The 18,863-nt window shown below is 45.4% G+C and overlaps 6 protein-coding genes across 6 annotated transcripts; 3 read left to right on the top strand and 3 right to left on the bottom strand.

The window, feature by feature from the left end:
- Positions 1-11: 11 nt before the first annotated feature.
- On the bottom strand, positions 12-1,169 carry V1516DRAFT_662119 (Zinc/iron permease; the record flags this gene model as incomplete). Its single annotated transcript, XM_066920419.1, has 1 exon — positions 12-1,169. The coding sequence occupies one exon, from the start codon at positions 1,167-1,169 to the stop codon at positions 12-14; it is 1,158 nt and encodes a 385-aa protein (XP_066780233.1).
- A 1,074-nt stretch (positions 1,170-2,243) lies between these two features.
- On the top strand, positions 2,244-3,323 carry V1516DRAFT_683513 (RNA ligase/cyclic nucleotide phosphodiesterase; the record flags this gene model as incomplete). Its single annotated transcript, XM_066923514.1, has 1 exon — positions 2,244-3,323. One exon carries the CDS (start codon positions 2,244-2,246, stop codon positions 3,321-3,323), a length of 1,080 nt encoding a protein of 359 aa, XP_066780232.1.
- Positions 3,324-3,403: 80 nt separating this feature from the next.
- V1516DRAFT_669252 (P-loop containing nucleoside triphosphate hydrolase protein) lies at positions 3,404-5,572 on the bottom strand. Its single transcript, XM_066921150.1, has 2 exons — positions 5,127-5,572; positions 3,404-4,532 (listed from the first exon to the last, which is right to left on the bottom strand). The coding sequence occupies exons 1-2, from the start codon at positions 5,374-5,376 to the stop codon at positions 3,454-3,456; spliced, it is 1,329 nt and encodes a 442-aa protein (XP_066780231.1). The 5' UTR covers positions 5,377-5,572; the 3' UTR covers positions 3,404-3,453.
- A 268-nt stretch (positions 5,573-5,840) lies between these two features.
- V1516DRAFT_694347 (RNAse P Rpr2/Rpp21/SNM1 subunit domain-containing protein) lies at positions 5,841-6,331 on the top strand (the record flags this gene model as incomplete). Its single annotated transcript, XM_066923942.1, has 2 exons — positions 5,841-6,061; positions 6,115-6,331. The coding sequence occupies 2 exons, from the start codon at positions 5,841-5,843 to the stop codon at positions 6,329-6,331; spliced, it is 438 nt and encodes a 145-aa protein (XP_066780230.1).
- Positions 5,884-7,156, bottom strand: V1516DRAFT_669245 (cyclophilin-like domain-containing protein). Its single transcript, XM_066921149.1, has 7 exons — positions 7,090-7,156; positions 6,996-7,037; positions 6,921-6,944; positions 6,837-6,866; positions 6,772-6,789; positions 6,564-6,722; positions 5,884-6,518 (listed from the first exon to the last, which is right to left on the bottom strand). The coding sequence occupies exons 1-7, from the start codon at positions 7,120-7,122 to the stop codon at positions 6,354-6,356; spliced, it is 471 nt and encodes a 156-aa protein (XP_066780229.1). The 5' UTR covers positions 7,123-7,156; the 3' UTR covers positions 5,884-6,353.
- Positions 7,157-16,659: 9,503 nt separating this feature from the next.
- V1516DRAFT_683510 (uncharacterized protein) lies at positions 16,660-18,367 on the top strand (the record flags this gene model as incomplete). Its single annotated transcript, XM_066923513.1, has 2 exons — positions 16,660-17,191; positions 17,253-18,367. 2 exons carry the CDS (start codon positions 16,660-16,662, stop codon positions 18,365-18,367), a joined length of 1,647 nt encoding a protein of 548 aa, XP_066780228.1.
- Positions 18,368-18,863: the final 496 nt, after the last annotated feature.

Raw genomic sequence — 18,863 nt, 5'->3', positions numbered from 1 at the left:
CCACTATGCAATCAAACATCTCCAAGGCTCATGGCAACCCCTACAAGAACAATACCCCCCAAAGCCCAATTAATGCATACATTGGGCTTTTTACTAAAATTGACTGCCGTGGCAAACATCTGTAAAGCGATGACTGTGAGAAAGCCACCAATGACACCAAACACGATGCCATACACTAAGCTGCCTTCATCATCAGCAGGCGGTTTTGAGTTACGAAAAGCGAGCCAGGCAATTAAAGCTCCTAGGAGCTGAGATAAGCCACCAAGAAAAAAAGCAGCAACAAGAGCAATAACCCGAGAACCTAAGGCAAGATACAAAGGAAAGGCAATGGTAAAGCCTTCAATGAAGTTGTGAATGGCCAGTGCGATGAAAACGGAATAGCCTAACGTCGGATCAGCAAACGTAGTAGCAAAAGTAATGAAACCTTCCGGAATTTTGTGGAGCGAAATGGCCAGCGAGGTTTGAATACCTATGGACATTAGATCTCCAATAGTATTTGACGGTACAGCCGTGGTGGCATGGATTGTCGACTCGTTAGCCAAGTCCGAGGAAGAAATGATAGTGGAGGAGTGCGACGAGGTAGCCGACGAATCGTCAAAGGGGTTCAAATCTGAATTTGTCGAAAAGGACGTTAACGACCGATGCGTGATGGTTTTAACGAGCGGCGAGGACTCGGAAATTGTCGAGCCGTACGATTTTTCGTCTAATGGGTGGTTGTCGTCGTGGCTATGGCTGTGACCATGAGAGTGCCCATGAGAATGGCCATGAGAGTGCTCGTCATCTTCAAGATTCTCGTGCGCACAGTGAACCATACTTCTTGCAGTGACTACATGAATGATCTGATTAAGTACTGCAAATAGGGCAATGCCCAGCACATATGTGGCCATGAGAGTCAGCCCGGCTGGTGTTTCTTTGCCGTAAAGCGACGGCGAGGTGACAAGACTATCCATGGCCTCGGGCATAAGCTCGTAGAATGAAGTAAGGAGCATAACACCTGAACTAAGACTGAAGCCATAGACGAGAAAACGCTTGTCTTGACGAATATCAAAACCTTCAAACTGTTTGAAATGTCTTAGGATAAGGTCTGCGCAGATGATGTAGCTGCCGACGACACAGGAAATGCCAGAGCACACAGCCAGAAGCCATGCTCGCTCTGTATCGTTCAACATGACTTATGACTATGAGTCGCGCAATTGTATGATGCCAATGCTGAAATAGGAATGTCGCAGATGCAGTTTGTATAATCTATGCAGAGCAATCTAACCAAATACCGACGACAGAGAAAAGCTGAGAACCGAGAAGGTTGTCGATATCAATTAACCTAAAGGGGACTCACTGATTAGATTAGATAAGCGGGACAAAGTTGAACCTCTATCTGACGCTCGAGCGGTTGAGTTGGATAAAATTGTCAATGGAAATCAAATAATCATTGTACAGGAGAATCCAATTGGTATATTATGAAGTAGTATAAGAGAGATCAGATAACATAATTTGATATCAATTGTTATAGAACTTCCGGCCGATCCAGCCAACCAAGAGGGTCCTCGACGGCATGTGATAATGAACAATTATGTAAGCCCTATGATTATGTAATAGGTTCCTTAGCAATTATTATGGGTTTAGTGTCAATGATGCAAAGTTCTGAGATCAATGTGCAGGATATTGAGTTGGTCGAAATGATTCAGATCTGGATAGTGTTCTAACCACATTACATAATCACATTTTCTTTGGGTATGACCCTGTGATTTAGGATATCGCTTGCGATAACGTGAGAACGTGCCCTAGACGTTATAGATTTTCAACCCAAGATGAATGTATGGCAGTTTATTCAACAGATTTAAACAAATATTGAGCTGCTACCTAACTCCTCTTACAACATTTTTATTATCGTCTATACGGAGAGTTGTAGAATCTCTTCAGATCCATCTTATCACACTATGATCTGCCGACAGCACAGTAGTCACATGATTGACCAGCCTGAACGAGCCACCTTCCCAATTGGGCAGATCACGTTTAAGGCTGCGCGTTCTTGGTTGCTGCACCCGCGATCGTATCGATTGAATTTTACATTTTCTGGGTTGTTCGCAATTGTGTCGACATTAATATAGAATATCTTCGCAGTATATTATTTCAGCCTATTATATTGTACTTTGTGATATCGTATAGAACATCATCCACGTCGCCTCAATCGTTCTCACGTCCTCGTTATTTCACGCCTACATCCTCTCTCCCAATACTCCACTATGGCAGCAACTATCTCGGTCCACGATCAGCTCGGTCTAAGATCAAGTACCACTCGACGGCCCTCAACACGTTCTCAAACTCAATCTCAAATTCAGGTCCAATCTCAGAATCAGTCTCAGGCTCAGACTCAGTTCCAAAAATCAAATCTTAATTCAAATCCAAGAGTGGCTTCCTCCTCCCCTGCTCGTCTGGCTGCTGCCGCTCCGCAGTCCCCGGTAGCAGCTTACGAGGCCTTCATCACTGCCTATCCCACTCCTTCGGCCATGAGTCAGGCTTATGATCTACATCGTCGTCGTCGCAATCTCGATCAGCGTGCTCGTATCGTTGCTGCTGCTGCAATTAATCCTGACCCTATTCTTTCCGGCTTGGTCCTCGACCATCAACCTCCCGAGTTTGACCCCCGCAACTGCATTTCCCTCTGGGCCAGACCACCTTCCAACATCCGCAACCTCGTCGCAAATATCCAGAGGCAGCTCCTCCTCGTCGAACCTGACCTTTGGTGTATGCCTCAAGACTGCCTTCACATGACGGCGCTGGAGGTCATCCACTCCTCTTCTTCTGCTCACGTTGCCTCCGCCCTCTCTTTGCTCACTCCCATTCTCGAATCTTTGCTTGCTCCATATCCTGCTCCGTCACTCGTTCGGCCCATCCTGTCTTACGACCAGAATGCCCTCGCCCTCTCTTTTTTACCTTCAGACGACATTTCTTCTGCACATTCTTCCTGGTACTCCTACCACCACCTTCGCCGTGATCTCGCCCGCATCTGTGCGCGTGCCGGTGTCCCCGCTGAAAGTCGCTACATCTATCCTTCTGCCCACGTCACCATTGCAAGATTCGTTAAACCTCTTTCGTGCTCTATAGAGGACTGGTTATATTCAATAGACTCCATCAACTCCTGGCTAGATTCGTCTTATTCGTTAGACTCCTCTTGGACCGTAGCCACCGAACGGGGTCTCGAGTGCAGATGTGGTCGTATTTGGTACGGCGGCGGCTACGCCCAAGCGACGGGTCCTTCTTTAACTCAATCAGATCTGTCATTGTCTTCTTCATCTCTAGACCGTTCTACTCTGCTTGACTAGAGTGCTATTTACCTCTGTTTGTGTTCTGTATTTTTCTTGGTCATGGTGTTATGTTTATATTTAATATTCGTTCTTCTCTCTTTGATTATTTAATATATTGAAATCGCACTAGCAACAACTGTCCCCTAGATCAAGTGTTCATATAGCTGGCTGGATCGACTCCCTCCTCCGGGAAGGGGGCAATATTGACCTCAAACCGCTCTTGGATTTTATCCAGCACCTCCGCATCTTCTTTCGAACTTACAAACGAAATTGCAAGTCCCTTAGTTCCAAAGCGACCAGCTCTACCAACTCGATGAAGATACGAATCTGCATCAGACGGTAAATCATAGTTGATTGCCAAATTGATTCTCTCAATGTCAATACCTCGTCCAAATACGTCCGTTGCGACACAGATCCGCTTGTTGAACTCCTTGAACGACTTGAATCGCTGAATACGCTCCTCCTGCGGAATACCACTATGAACTGCAATACTTGGAAAGTTACACTCAACCAACAACTTATTAAGCTGATTCGCTCGCGACGTACTGCGAACAAAGATGATAACTTGGTTAAACTCCAACGTATCAAGCAAATCATTCAATTTACGGTTTTTCTCCCGCTCCTCAAGCTTGATGTAATATTGCTGTAAACCATGCAACGTCAACTTAGTCTCGTCATCGACGTAAATCTCAAGTGGGTTCTGCATAAATTTCTTGCAAATAGGGCGAATTTCCTGACTCAACGTCGCTGAAAACATCATTACCTGCTTCTGATGGGGAGTAGCCCGGAAAATTTCTTGCACATCGCGACGCATCTCGACAGTATCAAGCATCTTATCGCACTCATCAAGAACAAATACTTTAACATTGTTCAATCGAAGATATTTGTCTCGGACCAACGCATTCAAGCGCCCAGGTGTAGCAACAACAATATGCGGACTAGTCTCCTTGTTCTTGATCACTTCAACGTCCTTCGTAATCGATGCACCGCCATAAAAAACAGCCGTCCGAACATCAGGCATATACTTGGAAAATCTAACATACTCGTTTTTGATTTGGTACGCCAATTCACGCGTATGGCACATCACGACAACTGAAACTTCTCCAGGTACAGGATCAAGTTGCTGAAGCGTTGAAAGAACGAAAACCGCTGTCTTTCCTAGTCCTGACTTTGCCTGGCACAATACATCTGTGCCCAGAATTGACTGAGGAATACAAACTTGTTGGACTAGAATTTTAATGTCAATATCGAAAATAAGAAAAACAGCATTCTGCCTTGTTGCCGCTGCTGTTTTCGTCTCGTCATGTCTCCGACCACATCCTTGTCTCTGGATGCTCTTCTCTTTGAAAAATTTTCTGCACTCCTATCTACAATTCGTTAAGTAATCCATTCGATTCGAATCATCCCTAATTTCCACTTTATGCAAATAATCTTTGATCATCGCACGCGAAAGCATTGCAATGGGCACAAATAATGTCAGTTGCAGCAGGTTTCAATGCTGGAATTTCATTGCGCATAAGAAGAACTTGAACTTCACAAATAATCCAAGAACAGTTGGCTTGAAAGCAAGTACACCGTAATCTCGGGAAAGAAATAGACTCGAATATAGATGTAAAATATCGATGTGCAGGATAGGATCATTCGATTCCAAGCAAGTATAGCACAAATCAGAAGAATAATAAAATCCTCCAATCGCCTAGATAGCTTGGATAGGGACAGATTTAAGACTAGGACAGAGAGACGGACGGCAAACGAGCGACAAAGTAGAAACACCAAGCAGCAACAGGCATGAACGATGAAATTAAGGCGAATAAAACTAACCCTCAGATGGATGCTCAAAACCGCAATCGACAATTGCGCGAAGGAGTTCTGGTTTAAGCAAGAAGTCTCGGAAACCAGTAGAATGGATACCAACATAAGATCCCTTCTTGTCACCATTTTCGCCGTCTTTTGCTTCACTACCGTTCGAAGTTCCAGCTCCGGCGGCATTCGCAGCAGCCTCAGGAGCAATTGGGGCAACTTCCTCGCTGTCGGAATAATCGAGAAGCTCCTCTTCACCTTGTTCAGCCATGTTATAACTTTAGAATGCGACTATTTGATTTATATCTCGCAGTGCTTCTTTCCTTTTGCTGATACCACGAATCGCTCGATCGATCAACGAATAGTCAATCAAATAGATAATTGAAATAATTGTGTTCTATTCTGCTCAATCAAGTATTAAAAATTCTATCGAAAGATAAAATCACTAATATCAAAGAATAAACAAAATAATAATAATAACTGAAAGAAATTGGGGGACGAAGGGGCGGGACAAAAGTAGCATTGGCCATATCTGGAGATGTGTGCTAGGGATTACTTAGCGTGCTCTATTGTTCCAGCTCTATTGGAAGCTTACTCTACAAACGCCCAAAGTTCGTATCACACTAACATCCTATTATTATAATATCTTCGCCTCCACATTTTAATATTCTCGCTAACGAACACAAGACAAATGACTTTCTTCATTGCTTCTATAGCATAACTTGTACAACGAAAATGACAAAAACAAATGAAGAAAATAAAATATCAAAGGTGTCACTAACAAAATCGGTAAAAAACAAAGATCAATATTTACGGACATCATTTTTATATCAGGCCTCGCTACTTTTAGTCCGCGAAAGTCAGACTAGGCAAGATGGAAGCGAACAGTTGGCCAACTTAAGTAGAATATGCACCAGTCAGATGCGTGCTGTAGCTAGGAAAAGTGTGCTGAAACTGTATGTATTTTGCTGTTCTACAAGCGAATCACGAGTATCTAATACCAAACTAGTGACCCAAGCATAAAACGAACTGTGTGCAAAAGATGTGATACAGTTCTAATTTATGGACACAATTGTAGCGTACATGTTGAAAATATGTCAAAGAAAAAAGTTCTGCATGCCGACGTGTTGATCCATACATGCCTTGTCTGCGGGGGCCAGAAACGGTATCCAGTAGGTCAAGACAGAAATTATATAACATTTAATGATAGAGCAGACGTTAATTGATGCAAACAAAATATCTCGGTAGCTATTGTGCAATGGCACGGATGATTTTGATATCTTCTACTGGCCGATCGGCAGCTCCGGTTTGAACTAGAGCAATTCTTTGGACAATTTTAAGACCATCACTAACTCTCCCAAAAATTGAATGTTTACCATCTAACCAAGGAGTTGGAGCCAGTGTAATGAAAAACTAGCGCTCGTTAGTGATGTTCAGCCCTATAAAAGTAAATCATACCTGAGACCCGTTTGTATTTGGCCCGCTATTGGCCATACTTATGATTCCTGCACCATGATGCTTGAGCTCGGGGTGAATCTCGTCCTCGAATTTTTCGCCGAATATCGAAGTGCCTCCTCGTCCAGTGCCGGTCGGATCACCACCCTGGATCATGAAATCCTAAACATAATTAATTTCTATACGTGGATCCGTCGATAATTCCACATACTGGGATAATTCTATGGAACTGCACAGTTAGATATTACTTAGATCAGATACGCATGCTATTCTTACTATTGTGCCGTCATAATACCCTCTGCGAGCCTAAGTCTAGTCAAAATAAGTGCCCGTGAGCAGCAAAACAATTTAGATCAATACCAATTCATAGAAATTCTTGCATGTCTGGATTCAGTCAGTATATCCTGTCATAAGATTAACAATGGATAGACCTACCTTTGGAGCATGCTTGTAATAGAGCTCAATGGTGATCGGGCCCTGATGAATGATCAATTCACGCACATAAATCTATATTGTCACAATAACTCACCATAGAAGTCTCCAAGACAACGTTTCTGTTCATATTTTGACTATTTACTATGGCAAGTCGAAAAATGTACGTAGTAATAACCATCAAGTAGTAGCTGGGATTCGACTTAATGGGATATTGATGCCCTTACCCTGTTTAATTTTTACATGGTTTCGCGGAGAAATCTGGATTTAGTTTTACTTTGTTTGTTTCATGTTTTTGATAAACATAAACAAATGTCCATATGTTCGACGAAAATCTAAAAATTTGAGCGTGGAACACGAAAGTGTTTTGAGTTGCAGGTTTGAAGATTTTCGTGTTAGCTCAGGATCCCCCTGTGGATGAGTATAATTCGAAGGCATGGCAAAATTAACATTTCGAAGTGTATCTCCGCATCGGACGTGGAAACACAGGAAGTTTGCGGTCGAATCTGTCGAAATATTACTTGTAAATGTCCTGGGGTTTTGTTTAATTGTGGAGATATTATGAGGAATTAGGAGTTGAAAGTTGAATTCCAGTAAGATCTGTTAGCACGGCGTTTCTAATTACGTCCTGAAAAAATAAATGAGCTTATAGTCTTTTGTATGCGATGCAATATTTTCAATAGTTGGCATGAATAGAATCAAGCATACCAGATCTGGCATTGAAATTAGATTCCAAACGAGATGACTTTGACTAGCTAAGGTCGATATCAGGACTATCCAGGACATTCCAAGTGCTAGAATTGGCAATTCAGTCAAACAATCTGTATCCGATTCTATATTTGATTTTCAGTAGTCACATTTATGTATCTCGTAAAAAAACAAAGAGGTTTAACGAGTTTAATTCGAGAGTCAGGGTTAGCAAACTAGAGTAGGAAATTGCAATCGCCAGCCTTAGATAGCGGAAAGTTCAGCAAAATCGAAGCCCAAGAGAAATATGGCAGTAAAGTAGCGTCGTCATATGGCCACAAGAGCTAATATACGGTGATTTCTAGAATTCTGGATTTCCAAGATCTGATTTGATTAATCAGTGTTTGGCAATTCATTCCTCATTGAATGGATTGAAAGGTACTTTGGCGAAATTACTAATCTGGTCTTCAGGAGATTCGAATCGAAACTTCTTTATAGAGAGAGAAAATTTTATTCCGTCGAGGATGTAATTATTGATTTTCGACAATATACAGTATTTAGGTCGATGTAATAGAGTATGCTTTAGATGCTTAGTCCGGCTTCATTCAGGATCTCTAGAACGTCCGCGCCCCTAGTTGCAGAAGTTAGAAAGCCATACATAAATATCCGAGCAGGAAAATCCGCAAAAGCTTTGGAAAAACTCTGGACCACAAAAAAAATTCTAAAAAATTGGACACTGAAAGATCTCGACAAGCTGTGAATGAAGTTCAATCATCAAGGAATTAGGGCGATTTTGGTGGTGACATACTTGTGCTACAAACTCGCCAAGTGCTCGCAACGGTAATGTGGATATAGAAGTTACTAGCTGCTTTTCTGCGGAGCAATATATACAGTGATGAACTTGTATCCAGTCGGTTTAGAGCATAGCTCCGTGTCACATCGGGAATCAGGAGCCATGAGCATTCAGAGAATAATTGGAAAGGGAACAGAGCGATGTCCAAGATTGTACCATATTCCATTTCATAAAAATATAGACTTAAACGATAATAAACGATAAACTTCGGTATAGTGGTATTTCAGAATTTGCGGTCTAAATAGATTTGAACGCACAATGTACTAGGCCGACACGGAAATTCCGTAGACCTAGTTTAAAACCAATGTTTTAAATATTATAAGCTCAAACTAAAGAGCATTAACAAAGAATGAGAAGCAAGTAGTGGCTAAACCAATCTGAATCTTATTGCCTAAAAATTGTTGATTTTCGCGGTAAGAATTACAACTCGACAGAGTTAGTCTGTGTGCGTACATCTCCCTAGACCCACCAGCCATTGAGCCGTTCGTTGGTCTATTCACAACTAAGATCTAGTTTACGGAAGTGGAAACGAAACAAAGATTTAATGACTTAGGAGTTTTGATTCTTTCGCCTGATTTAGTCAGGCGATAATACTAGATTGTAGGATCAGCAACGTGAAGTGAGATTCCGGAACACAGCTGGCGAGTGGAGACGAACTACACACTGGCCGTAGGCGAGAGGCAGAAACAATACACCGTCAACTTGCATACAAAAGTTGATAGTTCTGCCGAGACGCGAGCTACTCTGCTTCGAATAACAAAGAGCCATACGCTAAATTAAGTTTGCGCGACGAGGAGCGCGGCACAATTTGATTCGACACACGGAGGACATGGAAACAGAGAAACGAAATAAAGTCATTTAGGAAGAATCACAGGAAATGAGCATTTGACAGAACTATAATCGACGTACTGGCCACGGAAGGTCAGCAGAAGCACTAATTGGCCATTTACTTTAGTCGGCCCGAGATAGTGCCATCTATCTACGCGTTGGCGCCGACAAGTCCAGTACGGAGATGGCTGTCGCGATGATGCTGACCGTAATAATCTCTCCATGAGTACGGACAGAATTGGCAAAGAAAATAGAAATCCTATAATTTCGTGGTGCTTGTTTCCGGAATTTGCTATTTGTATCTCACTCCAGGATTAATCTGAATACTTCGAAGTATCAGATTGCACTGGTCGCTAGAGTCCGCGCAAGATCGAGACCGAAAAAAACCTCGACTCGAGTTCAGTCGAAACGCAACGAAAGAAACGAAGGAAACGGTTGTGGCGGAACGTGTGGTCGGAAACCCGTAGCAGCAGATATCAAACCAAAAACAGACGGCACACTAACATTAATACGTCATATTGGACCTAATGAGGGAGTGCAGGTTGGATTAATTTAGAGTTCTTGTCGCATGAAATTAGAACCCAACGTGCTGCTAATAATAAGCCAGAGCCGTCAGAAGACCAAAAAGTAGTACCTCAGATTGGATTTCGTGAGCGAGAAACGCAGTCCAGGATTTTGTTAAGAAACTGAAATGTCTGATTCTTTCTGTAATTTTTGTTTGGCTCTTGCTGCGGTTCAGTGCCGGAGAAGCAGGCATAGATTGCGTAAACGGGACTTGTGTTGGAACAGATTCAAAACGGCTAGTCCACATAAGCTATCTTGGAGTTTCAAGCAGGCCCGATGTAACTTGTCTGCAGGTACAGGCAAAAAGGGACGCAAGCAACTAAAGAAAGCGCACCGCCAAACCTAGAGCTTAGCTTGCTCGGAGACCAGCGCGGACGAACGAAACTGAATGGAAAGAGAGAAATGAGCAAGTCCCGAGTCCAGAACGAGACCAAGAGCAAGAACTTACACAAAATCAAGAACAGAAATGAACAGATAAAAGCAAAAAGTAAGCAAAAAGAAAATTCACAAGCTACGCTGAATTTCTTTTTTCTGTCTTACTGTTTTTTGACTGGCTGAGCTCTGGAGTTTCGGAGATAGCTTTCTCTGCGGGAACAGGAGCGATGAGCTGGGATCTGTGATAATAAGCCGGTTCGTTCCTTCTTGGGATTGCGCTTAACGATACCAGCTTTTCACGACAACGCCGATCTGCAATTATCTCAAACTTGAGCAGTAGCAGTCGACGGCTTGGTTTACCACTCAGCTTGCCGGATTCGCTATCACAAAATCCGCCAAAGTCCTGGACAGACATGCGACAAACCAAGACCATGCACTACTAAACGCCATGGCCAACGTATCTGGTTTTGGCCAGGCGACTAGTCTCGTTGCGCTCTTGGAAGTCGGTAAGCTAAGAGACTAGCAGCAGGAGCGAGAAAATGGACCTGTGGAAGCTATCTTGACAGGCAACAATAAACTATCGTTGGCTGACTCTTAGCAGCCAATCTGGGACGGGAGTGAGCATTCCGTCGAGAAGCCAGTCTCTGCAACAGGACGGAGAGAGAGCGCAAGAGGGGCGGGAGAGAATCTGGGTGGTCCCGCAGAGGACAGCGACTAATCAAGCAGTACAGTAAATAGAGGATTTTTGTTTTAATAACAAAGCCGAATGGACGGATGGCGGAGGCGCGTCATCTAGCTGCTATGTTACGGTCGGACCAAAGTACTGAGTACCGTTCCAAGACAGCCGGAGATTGAGTTCAGCCCAGCACGATAAGAGCTGAAGTCTGTCGATAGAGCAGTAGTTGGCCAGTACGTGCTACTTTTGAGAGTTGTGTCTGAATTCTTTTGCGCAACGAACCAAAACATGCAAGAAAAAACAAATGAGCGGGAGACCTCAGTTAATATAACAGACAGGGAATAATTAAAAAACAAAAAAACCAGTTTACGGCTATGTCAAGCTAAAGAAAATCTGCAGGAATCTGCAGGAATCTGCAGGAATCTGATATTGCGGCAGTAATTAGCCTGGAGGAACGTGTGACGACGATAGATACTCTCACATACGTGAGGATTAAAGCGCAGCCAGCACAAACTGGTAGAAATGGTACTGAGGTAAAACGTGCCATATTGCGTTCCACTGTATTGGGCTGCATAGGATTTTGTGGGCGAGAGAGAGACTATAGGTCTCTGGGAGACGGAAACGATATTGCTTATCTGATTATGTAGAGATTTCGTAATAATCTGTCACGCTCCACAGCCATTATGCAGCGCGGCAAGAGCAGAACTTATTCCTATATCTCTATTACAATTTTTCTTGCCTGGAGCAGAGTAGGCTCAGGGACGAGCTCGAGCCACGAGGAATCACAGCACATCCACAGAGAGCGTGGATTTAATTTTAAGTGTGAGCCAAGGAGGGGGTGTAAACATCGCAAGCAAGAGCAAAGCGACGCGCGCAAAATGGAGAAGAGACAGCAATATTAGGTCCTCAACATCCTCTCCTCCTCCGCGCCTTCGTTGGGTGCCTACTGCCGCCGCCCAACGGATGTCGGCCTGACGAGCACGGCAGAAATAGGCAAATATCAGACGCTGAAGTTGGGCGACTGGACAAAGGCAAAATTGCAGGCATTACGTTTCGCGCATGGCGGATAAGGAGACGAGGCGTAAAGAGTACACTACTCAGTAAACTTTTCTAGTGTCAAGACAGCCCCGTGAAGGGGGCCGGGAGGCCTACGAGCTCGGTTTCAAGCTCAGAGATCTGAAAAGAAAGGAGAACCAGTACTCAGATAAACAGCACGCAGCAGTGCTTTGAGGACTGGTGGATCGTAGATAGCCAGGGGCGGTTGGTTGATCTAAAAAATCGAAACGAGGGGATTTTTGGAATGCACATGAGGACCAGGACTTCGCTGCAAAAGCGCTGCGCAGCTCAACGTAACTCTGCTCAAAACATACGATCTCTCGTTCGGTCTGCAGCGCAACGCTCGGCCGACAGAGGAAATGACGACTACAATCTGAAGGAACAGCTATACAGATGATCAATTTATCAATCCATCATTCAGTTAATATGAGTTGCTCGCTCGATCACTAGTTCGTAATAGTAGCTTTGGTTGCACCCACTACCGTACTGCTCAGCCCAGCTATTACTGTTGTAACGGGTGTGCGGGGAAATATGAGAGGGCTAAGAGAGACTATCCAGCAAGCCATGAACTCAAAGAAATAGTCTAATTACAGCGAGAAATTAACTCATTTGCAAACGCAGGCATCTGCCTCCGTCGAGAATCTTGCGCTGCATGCTTTCGGCAGTCCTCTGAGGGACCATTTGTTCGCAATGCAGAAGCTCCATTGACATTCGCAACACTCTGACTGACATAGTCTTGGTCATGTCTACTAAGAGCCCATGATAGTGGACCCTTACGAGAGGCAAACCGGCCGGATGAAAGTGGTCCTCTCAGGTCTACAAGAAGGACGTGCCGGCGGCCACAACGCGCGGTCCAAGCGCAGGCAAGACCGAAAACACAAATCTATTTAGTAGTGGACAAGATCTTTCGGTAGCATTTATTTATATTGAACGCAGACAGAGAAAGTTGCTGTCCCTTCTGCAGACATCGCTAGTCGTTCTTGAACCGCGACAGGCCTCGGTTAGGTCAGTGTGAGTGGGTGGTAGCGGTCTGGCCGGAACAGGAGTCGATAGCTTGAAGACAATAGAAAACGGCTTGCCGTCTACGTAGAAAGTAGCAGCACAGAACAGACCGGAACAGATGAAAATAAGAGGACGGTACAGCAATCTCCCAGCAGCAGGCAAATGGCATTACGGTATTACCAGCGCGGTCAACAGCTTGACTCAACAGATTCGACCTTCATTCCATCGTTCTACGATGGCCTTGCCGCAGCCAACAACAGCAGACAAAACCAGACAAAAGCAAGAAAAGCAAGCAGACAGACGCGGCCTCTAATTATCCTAGCCGCGGCCACAGAGGACACGGCCCAGGGGAGGCAGAGAGACGAGGGTCAGATTAAAAAAGTCAGGTCGCCGAGTCTGGCCTCTCGCTCGAGACAAGGTGAAGAAGGTTAATCTGTCTGTCCACAGGAGTGAGGGTAGCTCCAGGGTAAACCCACAGGGATAGCGAAGACAGTGCTGGCATGCAGAAACTGCAGGAGCAGAAGCGACGGGAGAGCAAGCGAGCCCACAGTTCTTTTACTGGTTGCTCGAGAGAAGTTTGGAGGCATCGCAAGACATATGTAGGGAGAAAACTTGTAGACGTGGTTCATGAAGGCTCCTAGAGTTGTTTAAAAATTTTTTCCAGGGACCTGACCAGAGCGCGCGATTAGAAAGACTTCATGAAGAGTTGGGGGATAAGTGTTTCGATACGTTTCACCATCAATGGACATGGGAGCTCGCTGGTGCTACTGCCGTCGCTTGCCATTGCCAGCCAGAAGTTTTAAATTTGCTTTAATGTTACTGTCAGAGCGTCGCTGTTTGAAGTTTGCTGCAGCAGACAATCGCCAGCGCAGCAAAGCAGGAGCTTCTGATTATCGGTGACACACAGCCGCGTGGGCCGAAGCACAGGAGTCAAGCAGCGGATGCAACCAGAAATGGTGGCCATCTGGGCGCAGCACTCGAGGCAAACAGGTCACGATAGACGACAGATATCAGGTCAAGCCGAATAGGCAAGGAGAGGTAAACAGAAGTAAGAGTGAAGTCAGTAGTCAGACGCAGCCCAATATAAAGGCGGATGAGAGAGAAACCATGGAGCTGGGAGAGCCAGGTAGCTTAAATGGAGGAGAGCATGAGCAACCATTAATTACATGGCCATACAGAATTACACTCTGCTAATACTGACGAAGAGAACCGGTTCGGTGGGACTGGTTGGGTGCCGAATGGCTGTAACTGAGCAGCTGCTGCGCAGGTAGTGCTGCTAGCTTGTAGCAACTTCAAGCATCATCTGGCGGTATGATCTATATGTTCTAACCTGAGCTGTGGTAGTGCACTTCGTCAGCCCACCCCCCACTCTAGCCTCTTGTCCAGCGCGACAGTCAAACCACAGCAAAATCAAAACAATCCACTAAAACTCCACAGTTTAGACCAACTCGACTCGTCGTCTTCAACGACGTCTCCCACCGACACGCGACTATAAACTTAGACGATGGCTGAAGGAAACTTCGCGCCGCCACCGCTGGCGGGTCGGTCCTATCCTACGCCGACGGAGAGGACGAGCACGACAACGAAGACGGCACGACGCAGACGACGACGGATCCGTGCCTCTCGTCGCTGTCTGAGAAATAACGGCCTCGCGAGGACTTTGTTTCCAGTCTGAATTACTGCGTCCGAGCGAATGCCTACGGAAGAAGAACGCGAATAGTCTTCCGTAAACGTCTACAACCGTCTGCTAACTATCGCCTACAGCGGCCGTCGTACTTTCTAGCTCATGCTCTCAAACTAGTGACAGTGCGGGCTCTGGTTCTGGTTCAAGTACAGCTGGCGTACCCTGCCGAGATCTCTCCCTGGCAGTTATCAATACATGTACACGTCTGTACTCTACTTCGGCCCGGGTTTGCATACAAAGAGCGCTCTAAAATCCCGCCTGAGGTCTCTCACTCGAGGTATCTTCTGCCTCGAGCTACCTCGTCCTTTCTTCTGTCTCCTCCGTCCGCAAACTATATGTCATGAGGTCATCCTATGCGATCTCCACCTGAGTGCATGCGTGGCCGTCGTAGTAGTCTACCAGTATTGCTCGTTCTGCTCTTTCCCCCTCCTCATTTCGCCGTCCTAGTCCTGACTTTGGCCCTCACCCCGTCTCCGCCCGCTTGGTAGTCCCAGATACTGTTCATTAACTGCCCCTCCCTCTCCATTCAGACCAACTCTAACCTTCTTCTCTGCCACTTTCGCCTGCAGCAGCCCGGACCCCCTCGCACCGCCGCCGCTTGGAAGAGTCTCATTTCCATCCTGAAATTCTAATCTTCAAATAATCTGTACTTTACTTTTAGTGGTCCTCGGTCGTCGGTCCTCAATCGTCGGTCGTCGGTCGTTTCGCCTGGCGCGCTGTTCTGTCCATCGTCGTCTTGCGCGAGGTTGGACTCTGGTTTGGATTTGTCCTTACTTCGTCAATCATCTCTCTTCCTTTCTCCTCCTTCATCATCTTCCTTTTGCTTCCTCATATTTTTTTTTTTCAAATTATTGTTGCTTCCCACTTTCATTAGCACCACCATCGCCATCCTCGTTCCTCCTGATTTCTGACCACCTCTTCTTCCCATCGTCTGCTTTTCACCTCAACAGCCTAAAGCACACCCTCCATACCCTCCTCGTCCTCAGTACCTGTCTCCTCATACGGTCTTCCATTCCTCTTTCTCTGTCCGCTCTTCGGGCCTCTGCTCTTCTCCTTCCTTCTTTATTTCTTTTTTTGGTCCTTTCCCTCCCTCTTATCGTCGCCCTCGATTCCACTTGCCTTCCTCTCGTACTCTACCGTCCTCCTTATTATTATTCTCACATGTCCCTACCAGCTCTATAACTGTACTTCGTCCATACTCTTCATTCAGCTCTACTCCGCCCTCTCTTTCTCGCGCTTACAGTTTCATTAATTACCTATCGGCTTCCATTTCCTAATCTTTCATACATTCATTTTGGCTTTCATTCGTCTCCGTCCGCTGATCTCATTCTCTTACTCTCCATCTGTCAGATACTTCCTACACCTTCTTCTCAGTCTTTCGTCATTTTGACTACCACTTCTTCTTCCATTTCTCTTATTCATTACGTCCTCTCCTTGTCTATTAAAACTTCTTCCTCTGGATACTCATTTTTCACTCCCAGCTACCAATTGTCTGCTTGGGTATGCCTTCTACCCTCCCCTGAATCTACTTCCCACTCTACTTCTTTTGAGGATCATCTCGTTGTCGACCAATCTAATCCCTCAGCGAGCTTCAATTTCGTTGACAACTGGAATCTATCGTCTTTTGTTCCTACGAAATCATTCGGCCACAGCTAAGGCCATTTCGGCGCTTCAAACTCCTACGAAATCCGCATCCTCGTTTCCCTCTCACCTGGTCATCTGGGTCCTAAAATCATACTCCATCCGACGCAATACTTTCTTTTATATTCTCCAACTGCTCCTTGAAAGTGCCCTTCTATTTAAGGTTGCTGCATTCAAGGTTTTTTTTTTTGTTTCAAACTTCCCTCTCCTTCACGTCGTCACCATCCTAGCGACTACTTACTACCGCGCCGACCACGGTTCGGCGCTCGCAGTGCGGCCGCTGCTTCCTCTCCCACAAGTCATGACCGACAGACAACACTTGCCCGGTCAGGATCAAGCTCGTTCGCAGGATGCCCATCAAACGTCATCGCAGTCGCGGCAAGTGCTCCCATTGCAGCAACAACCGCCTACTTCACTACAGCAGGCTCCTCAACCTCCGCCGAACTCGAATCCAGTTTCTGGATCTCTTGCCCTTCATGGATTTGCTCCCTATAATTCACCGCAAAGGCCTGCATCACTTCCGCGTCCGGTATCACTTTCTCAACATCAGGCAGCTCCGACACCACCACCACAAGCACCACTACAGTTACCTCAATACCAATCATATTCCCTCCATCAGCAGCATCCACCAAGTACACAATATAGTCCTTCTCATGGTCCTCCAGCTCATTTCTATGGCTCTCAGACAAGCTCTGCTGAGCGGTCATATCCTCCGCAGCAGCAACAACAACAGCAACAACAGCAACAGCAGCAAACACCTGTTCAGCACTCAAGTTCTACGAGCCAGCATCATCAACCTCTAGAACAGGCTCAGCGGACAAATGGATCAGTTGGTAGGTTTTGATAGGATTGTAGAACTATAGAAGGCGCCCGGGTTAACGAATTCGTTTTTAGACACTGAGAGAAATTCTCCTACACGACTCCCATCGATTCAAGCTCTTTTAACGTCTGCCTCGGATTCGCCGACTTCAAAATCACAGCAGCCATCTTCTTCGGCAGCGCAAACATTGACAGGTCCTCAACCGCCGTCTTCACTTCCCGCAATTACCCATTCTCCAATGACAACAGCCCGACCACTAATAACGCACGCCGTCAGTTCATCGTCACTCGCTTCAGATTCTAATGTTTTGAGTACGTCGGTTGGAATTATGGGTCCGACATCAAGTGCTCACACGTCGGAGCGAGGACCTGGCAGCCAGCTTTCGCAGCCAGTGTATCCTGCCTACACAGGATATGGACCGAATCAGCATTCTCCAACAATGGTTTGCACAGGATATCCACCCCAGCAAGTTCCATATCAATCTATCCCATATGGATCTAATTCTATTGGACCACATCAGCAACAGCATCCGCAACAAGCTCCAGGTCAAGCACAGTCAGGTCCTGGACCTCTACCACCGGCGCATCAACAGCAATATTATTCATATTTGTATCCTTCAAATCATGCGCAACCTATTCATGCCCCACCACCTCCGCCGCCTCAATCAGCAAATTCTTCTACATCTGTTCCTACGGCTCATGGCGGACAGGTACCTTATGGACCGCCAGGGCAAGATGCGTCGGGGGCTTCCGCTCACCATTATGTTCAGTCACCGTTCTACATGGCTCAGGGAACTAATTCCGTGACACCTATGATTTCTTCCAGTGGAGTTGGGCCGTCTGCATATAGCGTAATACTTCCTCCACAACATGTCAAACCGAAGCGTAAACGTGCCACGCCTTTGCAAGCAACTCGACTGGAGGAGGTCCTTCAACAGACTTTGTTTCCCTCGACTGATTTGCGACTGGAACTGGCACGGGAGCTAGGAATGACACCGAGATCAGTGCAGATCTGGTTTCAGAACCGTCGTCAAGCCTATCGTGCGGAACAGAAACGAAGGTCAAATGGAGAGGAGATCCATCCTGGAGATGGAGAAGGAATGAGCGAGCATAGCAGTGGAGGTGCAAGTACGTCAGGGCCAGGAGATAGCCATGAAGGGCCCGAAGATGGAGCTAGCGGTGAGGAGTAAGATATGAATAATGGAGGAAAATGAATCAAAATCTAGGACTGTACTATATAGAGCTTCATTTGTTATAAAATTAGTGGAGTTCAAAATGGATGACTTAACAAAATTTCAGCGCTCAATTGTTAGTATTATTAATGTTCTGATCATTTTTTATCAGGATTTTATTGATATTAATTTCCCAAACATTGATATTTTATTTTCTACGTTCGTTCATTTATGTGTGAAGGAAAGAAACGCATTATATAGGAGTCAAGTTGCATTTAGAATACACTACTTGTTTGCTTTTTCTTGTTTATTGTATACTAGTTAATTTGTCAAGAATTCCATTGATGTATTTTAATTTATTCTAGATTTCTATTAATGTTTCCGAGTAAGAGATGGATAGCTCCCATCTTTGGCTAAAGCTATTTTTTCGGCGAAAAGCAGCCAAAGTCCACGAAGAAAGGAGCGCACGAATATTACGAGTAGGCGCGATCGGAAAGAAATGGATGCATGCAAG

Source organism: Lipomyces oligophaga (assembly GCF_038497815.1).
Source record: "Lipomyces oligophaga strain CBS 7107 unplaced genomic scaffold V1516scaffold_1, whole genome shotgun sequence".
Classification (NCBI taxonomy): Eukaryota; Fungi; Ascomycota; class Lipomycetes; order Lipomycetales; family Lipomycetaceae; genus Lipomyces; species [Lipomyces] oligophaga.
The sequence above is the reverse complement of the archived record's forward strand: the minus strand, read 5'-3'. Positions and strand labels throughout refer to the sequence as shown.